The sequence below is a fragment of the Carcharhinus amblyrhynchos genome, chromosome 25 (assembly GCF_965287045.1).
Source record: "Carcharhinus amblyrhynchos chromosome 25, sCarAmb.v2.hapA, whole genome shotgun sequence".
Classification (NCBI taxonomy): domain Eukaryota; kingdom Metazoa; phylum Chordata; class Chondrichthyes; order Carcharhiniformes; family Carcharhinidae; genus Carcharhinus; species Carcharhinus amblyrhynchos.
The window spans coordinates 35,049,806-35,057,473 of NC_137348.1; the positions used below are offsets into that span (position 1 = coordinate 35,049,806).

The 7,668-nt window shown below is 43.2% G+C and overlaps 1 protein-coding gene across 1 annotated transcript; it reads right to left on the reverse strand.

Annotated features, from left to right (window-relative positions):
* Positions 1–6,001: 6,001 nt before the first annotated feature.
* On the reverse strand, positions 6,002–6,418 carry LOC145358119 (histone H2B 1-like). Its single transcript, XM_080211794.1, has one exon. It carries the CDS (start codon positions 6,416–6,418, stop codon positions 6,002–6,004), a length of 417 nt encoding a protein of 138 aa, XP_080067920.1.
* Between the last annotated feature and the right edge of the window lie 1,250 nt (positions 6,419–7,668).

Genomic DNA, 7,668 nt, shown 5'->3' on the forward strand with positions numbered 1-7,668 from the left:
ATATGGGGGTAGGGCCTGGGTGGGATTGTGTTCGGTGCAGGCACGATGGGCCAAAGGGCCTCTTTCTGTACTGTAGGGTTCTATGATAATTTAATCTATGATAATCTATGCTCTCGGGCAACTAAGGATGGGCAATAAATACTGGTCAGCCAGTGACACCCATGTCCCAAAAATGAATAAAAAGAACCTTTCATTTATATAGTATCTGGAATGTAGCAAAACCTTCTAAGACAATTCCCAGAAATGCAATCAGAGAAAAGTTATCATGGAGCCATAGGAAGAAACACTAGGACAGATGACCAAATGTATCATACCAGAGATCGGTTTTGAGAGGGCCTTCATGAAGGAGAAGGAATCAGGGAGATATAAGCAGGGAAGTCCTGTATCTAAGCTCTGATTAGCTGAAGAATCCTGTTGCCAATGATGAGTCACTGTGTGTGTGTGTTTCTAGTTGTCCAGGTCATCAACAAGCTGCTCTGGACCCTCCATGCTGACATTAGAGTTAAAAAGCCCACCAATGCCTTGACTTTATCAGGAGGCTAAGGAAATTTGGCATGTTAACTATGACTCTTCCCAACTTCTACAGATGCACCATGGAAAGCATTCTTTCTGATTGTATCAAAGCTTAGTATGGCTCCCGCTCTGCCCAAGACCGCAAGAAACTACAAAGCGTTGTGAACAAAGCCCAGTCCATCTTGCAAACCAGCTTTCCATTCATTGATATTGTCTACACTTCCTGTTGCCTTGGAAAAGCAATCAGCATAATAGAGGACCCTAGGCAATCCAGACTTACTCTTTTCCACCTTCTTCCATCAGAAATAAGATACAAAAGTGCAAGGACACGTACCAAGCGACACAAGGACAGCTTCTTGCCTGTTACCATCATGGTATAGACCTTCTTCATATTAAGTTGATCTTTATCTACATCCGAGCTATGACTCTAACACTACATTCTGCGCCCTCTCCTTTTCTACTTACGCTAAGCTTTGTCTATATAACACGCAAGAAACAATCATTTTCACTGTATACTAATACATGTGACAAGAATAAATCAAATCAATAATAACAGTAGGAGGAAAGAGACTGTGGAAGGAATGATAAAGGTTACAGGGAAATGGAGAGCAGAAGCTATAGAGAAATTTGGACACAAAGATAAGGATTTTTAAAATCGAGGAACCAGAAGCCATGGGTGAATGTGACGCGATGATACACGTGGCAACGCTTATGGATGCTCTTACCTTTAAGCAGAGTGCATGATGGGAGGCCAGCTAAGAGAGCATTGGGATAACACCTACAATATATAACTGCTGAAAAATATAGGAAAGCCATCCATGGGGGAAAAGCTTTAAAAATAAATCTCGGCCTACATACTGTAAACAATAATAAATGTCTGGAGACAAGTTCAAGACAGTAATTCAATCGTGGGCCTTTGGTGACATTCATAAATCTCCTTCACAGTTCGTGACATCCGAAGTGCCGGATTTAATTACTGCCTTGTAATTCAATGCCAACCATTTATTATCTTCTGTTTAATTCACTGAGGTATTGTGCATTCCATTTTTATTGGTTGTGTCATTAGAGGTGATTTAATAGCTACTGTTTCCAGCAGAACCTCATCCAACACAGGATCCACCAATCTCCCGAGACTTGTGAGCATTTGCTGTGTGCCTGGAAGGGACGGTCTCCCTTCTCCCCCCAGACTTACAGACGAGCGAACGCTTCCAATCAAGTCGCTTCGCCGTTGATCTTGATCCGCGTGTCCCATGAGGAATAACTTTATATCGGATATATTCCTAAAAAGGCAGAACGTTGCACTTACGCTCACCTTCCTTATCGTGGTTCGTCTGAGACTCAATGCGCATGCAATCATTTGAATGGCTCTTGGAATATCGATACGTAAGCTTTAATGGCCAACAATATTTGTTGTCTCACAAGTGTCCATGATGGGACTGGAATTACTGTAGATTTTCTTGTTTCAGGGAATGAATTATTTTGTTAATAATGTACAGTGCAAATCAAATGATCAACTTGACAGATACGATCATTTTTCTAATGAGGTAACCAGAAACTAAAGTCAGCCTGTTTTCAGGGATGGGTGAGAACGGTACACTGTTATCTCAGAGTTTAAACGGACTTGACTCTCTTTACTTTCGAAAACCTTCCTCAGTTTCACATTGAGAATTCCCACACCTGATCTTGGGGAAAACAGGGTCTCGTAAATGCCAGCAACCCTGCCGATGTTCAGTCTTTTATCCATGTGCCAAGGCAGTGAGTGTCAGCTGTTACAAAACCCCGCTGCTGTTAGGTGCCAGAGTGTTCCAACTGAAACACTTGTTTCCCATGGTGTTTTTTTTTGGGTACTAGCCTGAAATTTTGCAAAAATGGTGAGAATTCAGACCTCCTTTTAGTAAACAATAAGTAAATGTACTATAAAAGTAGAAAGATAATAAAAATTACAAAGAACAATCTTACACTTTGGCAAATTAATACTAAGCACTTAGTCCCCCAAAGACTAAAAACCCCAAAGTATCTCTTTCTCCCGTCATCCTAAACACTGCTGCGACCTCACTTACCAAACAACAACCTTAACGCTATTGGCCAAATCTAGCCAGTGATTACCACAGTGTACAGCTTAATGGTTTGGAATTGGTCTTTGGTTCAGCGAAGAAAATCACCTTTTGCACAAACTGGCTTTTGTCTTTATTACTGAGCTGTTAACCTTGGATGGTCACCCCTCTCCCTTGCTCTTCTGCTGCCTTTGGAGGGTGGCACAGTGGTTAGCACTGCTGCCTCACAGCGCCAGGGTCCCAGGTTAAATTCTGGCCTCGGGTCGCTGTCCATGCGGAGTTTGCACTTTCTCACCGTGTCTGTGTGGGTTTCCTCTGGCTCCTCCCACAGTCCAAAGATGCGTGGGTTAGGCTGATTGGCCATGCTAAATTGACTCTGGTGTCGAGGGATTAGCAGGGTAAATGTGTGCGGTTGCAGGAATAGGGTCTGGGTGGGATTATGGTTGAACAGGCCTGATGGGCTGAATGGCATCCTTCTGAAACGTAGGGTTTCTAATCTCTGACTGACCTGGTTCCTGAGGATGGCTGCTTCTCTCTTCCTGCTGCTTCATCAACATCTCATCTGTGTCTAAGCTGCTTCCCAGCTCATAGCACTCTGTCTAATAATTCCATCAAATATAAGGAACACTCTGTTCCCTAGTCTTTCATTTTCCTTCCTTTCTCCTACTGCTGCCCAGCCATGGTCTACAAAATACATGACAGTTTGATTTACCTGTGCAAAAAACTGCATCCTACCATTTTGTGACATGACACTTACTTAACAATGGAAGTCATCACAGCCAAATCCTATTTCATCAAAGACCCACTTGAAGCATATGGTCAGTGGGCAAAGATCAGGAGTGGAAACCCAAGCTGTTTTGTAGCTCCCTAGATCAGCACTGATGATCCAGTGCCCCACTTGTTGACCCAGGTGGTAACGATAACTCTTGCCCACAAGGATAAGGTTATATAAATAAGCACAGCACACAGGGGCAGCACGGTGTCACAGTGATTGGCACTGCTGCCTCACAGCGCCAGAGATTCGGGTTCAATTCCCACCTTGGTCTGTGTGGGGTTTGCACACTCTTCCCGTGTCTGCATGGGTTTCCTCTGGATGCTCCCATAGTTTCCTCCCAGTCATCTGGGTTAAAAGGATGAACAAATGGGCAAGTTAGAAACATAGAATCGTACAATCCCTATAGTTCATCCTTCCAACCCAGATTGGTAAGCCAATCTGAAATGTTAAAGTCCATAAGGCTTAGTGCCTTCATTAGAAAAATAAGATCCTGCAGTTCCTTAGAGAGAAACTACTTTGGCCGTGTCAATACATTAAATTCATAGTATAAGTGGCAATATCGATGGGAATAAGATGGTCTAAGAGATGGATTCAATGTTTCAATAACTCTTGAGAATCATTTAATTTTTAATTAATGAAGAGCAAGACTCTCCTCTTTAAGTCATGCAGTCATGCCAGGGGCCCAGAGGTTCAATTCCAGCCTTGGGTGACTGCCTATGTGGAGTTTGCATGTTCTCCCTGTGTCTGCGTGGGTTTCCTCCAGATGCTCTGGTTTCCTCCCATGCTAAGAAGTCTGACAACACCAGGTTTAGACTTGTTGTCAGACTTCTTACTGTGTTTACCCCAGTCCATCTCCACATCATTCCTCCCATGGTCCAAAGATGTGCAGGTTAGGTGGGTTGGCCATGCTAAATTGCCCCTTAGTGTCCCATGACGTGTAGGTTAGAGGGATTTGTGGGGTAAATGTTTGGGTTATGGGGATAGGGTGGGGGCAAGGGCCCCGCTAAAATACTCTGTCAGAGATAAGTGCAGACTCGATGGGCCAAATGGCCTCTCCTGCACTGCAGGGGTCCTATTCTATCATTCAAATCATTGAACTAACAATTAAACAAGAGATTCAAACAGCGACAGCACATTTAAGTACACAAAGATTGTGAGCGCAGCAGCAATTAAATAAGCAATATTAATCACTGCAAGTGAACTTGACAAGAAAAGTTACGTTGAGACTCTGCAAGTGTTTACACAGCAAACAGAACTGCTTGCCCGATTCCCTGTACTACCGGATGCATCTCCAAACAAAGCTGAATCTGCTTCGAACAAAGCCTATTCACATCTGTGCAGCCTAATCCATCACAAGGCCCACTGCAAACCTATATTCCCAACTGAGATTTTCCTTCAAATCATCTGCACGGTTCGCGGCTTTTAACTGCTCGCGAGCTCATTGCAAAGCAGATGCGCTTTTGTTGAATGGAAGACAGATAATCAGAGTTCCAGCTGTAATTAAAGGGAACTGAGATTTGTTCAGCTGTTAACTAAATGTTATGGCAATGGTCTGCAGTCTAACCGTATGGAATTTCCAACTGCAATGGTCAGCAAATTCAATGAAAATGGTCGGAGGTGGAGACCATTTAGGGGGCATTCTTCCATGAGTAAGCTCACTCTCAATGACTTCACTTCATTCACCTTTTGAGCTGCTGTGTCCAGTAACTGAACATTATTTTCTCCTCTCCTGGAGTTGCAGACTCATCATTTTCCTGTCATTTCTGACTGCCAGATGATCATTTGTTCTGGTTTGTCAAATCATCCCATCACTCATTTACGTGACTGATAAGAAAGTAAAAAAATGTCCTGTATATATCGTTTAAAATAAGTTGGTTCGGGGATAATTTACAGACACAATGGGTGGGATTTTACAGCCTCGCTCGTCCCGAAACGGTAAAATCCCATCCGAGGTCAACAGACCTTTCCATGGTCCCCCCCCTCACCTGATTCGATTCCCGTGGCAGGCAGGACAGTCAAATTCCAATGTCAATCTTGAGTCGCATTTGTCCCACAAACAATACTCCTTCGCCCAAATCAACAGAGAATTTTAGTGCAAATTAGTGATACAATTTACTATCCATTGTCTTACAATAGGTTAGGTTAGATGCATTGTACATTGGGTCCATAAATTAGGTGTCCATTAGATGTCCAATTATTGAGGTATCCATTGTCTTACAACAGGTTTGGTTAGGTGCATTGACCTGGACAGGCACCAGAGTGTGGCGACTTGGGGAATTTCTGAGTAACTTCATTGCAGTGTTAATGTAAGCCTTGTTTTGACACTAATAAATAAAATTTAACAATAAACAGGAACAATCCTGTGGAGCTGAATCAACACATGACAAATGGATTTGACTAACCAATGGAATGTCAGTCCAAGAATGGCAGAGTCAATCACACACATTTCAGTTGTTTGTTGTTCAGATTAAATATGAGTGGTAGTTTCTCCTCCCTGACAGGCATCACTGAATTAATTGTTATTTTTACCCCCAAGATAACCGTCTTTTTTCTGAAACCAGCATGAATCTATGGGATTTAGTGAGCTGCTTTGACAACATCTTGTAATGGGACTTCAGCTCACAACCTCAGGATGTATTTTTCAGTGCATTGTACAGTTTTATTTGGAGCTGGTGTACTTGGTCACTGCCTTTGTCCCCTCTGACGTGGTGTGCTTGGCCAGTTCCCTGGGCAGCAGCAGGCGCACGGCGGTCTGGAACTCCCGAGAGCTGACGGTCTGCTGCATGTTGTAATGGGCCGGGCAGAAAGTTCCGCGCGCGATGTTCTCAAAGGCGTTGTTGATGAAAGAGTTCATGGTGCTCATGGGCTTGGAGGAGATGTCAGTGCCAGGATGAACCTGCTTCATCACTTTGTAGATGTAGATGGTGTGACTCTCCTTCCTAGACCTCCTCTGTTTCTTGCCGCTCTTGGTTGGCAGCTCCTTCTGGGCTTCCTTGGCACCCCCTCTGGAATTTCTTTTCTTCATGCGTGGTTCATGCAGACTGCAGGCGCAGAATAAGTTTGGAAGTCCAGCCATGTGACCACTGCTTGAATAAAACTACAGCATGAAGCAAGCAAACACAGTGCACATGAACAAAAAGTGCAAATTAGAGGGAGATAGTGGTGGAGTGATCTGGTCAAGAGGCTAGTAATCTAGCGGCTCAGGGATAATACTCGGGTTCATACCCCACCGTGGCAGATAAAAACTAATAAAGTCTAATGATGACAAGAAATCATTGTTGTGAAAACTAATACCCTTTACAGAAGGAAATCTGATGTGCTTATTTGATCTGGCAGATTACAAAACATAGCATTGCAGTTGACTCTTAACTGCCGAGCAAACCACTTCATTCCATCACAATTACTTAGAAGGAATGAAACAAGCACTGGGAGAGTGTCCACACCACATGGACTGATTGCTTCAGAAGGCTGCTCACTACTACCTTCTCAAGGACAATTAGGGATAAAGGCTGACCAATAAGCTACAAACAAATACAAAAAGAACACAAGGTATAGCAGCAGAATTAGGCCATATGGTCCATCAAGTCTGCTCTGCCCTTCACTCATTGCTGATAAGTTTCTCAACCCCATTCTCCCATCTTTTCCCCGTAATCTTTGATTCCCTTACCAATCAAGAACACATCTATCTTTGTCTTAAATAAGCTCAATGACCAGGCCTCGACAACCTTCTGCGGCAACAAATTCCATAGATTTACCACCCTCTGGATGAAGACATTTCTCCTCAACTTGGTTCTAAAGGTTAGTCCCTTTATTCTGAGGGTATGTCCTCGGATTCTAATCTTTCCTCCTAATGGAAACATCTTCCCCATGTCCACTCTATCCAGGCCTTTCAGTATTCCTTAAGTTTCAATGAGATGCTCTCTCATCCTTCTAAACTCCATCGAGTACAGACCCAGAGATCTCAAATGCTCCCCATACGTCAAGCTTTTCATTCCCAGGATCATTTTCGTGAACCTCCTCTGGACCCTTTCCAGGGCCAACAGATCCTTCCTTAGATATGGGGCCCAAAATTGCTCACAATATGCCAAATGTGTCTAATGTGTCTATTGCAATTGATGTGTTGTGTTGTTAGTCCCTGTAAAGTGTACTTCTTTTTATACTGTGAAGTTGTCTTGTTGAAGTTACAAAGAATTCTTTCTTAATAGTTCATAGGTAGAGAAGATTATGAAGAGGACACCATACTAGGTTCTTATACATTGCTACCTATCTCTCGGTAGCCCTTTAGGTATCATATCCTTCTTTTACAGCCATCAGATCATTTCTCTG

Excerpts from the sequence above, each read along its gene's own strand:
- LOC145358119 (XM_080211794.1), bottom strand. The coding sequence starts at position 6,418 with ATGGCTGGACTTCCAAACTTATTCTGCGCCTGCAGTCTGCATGAACCA.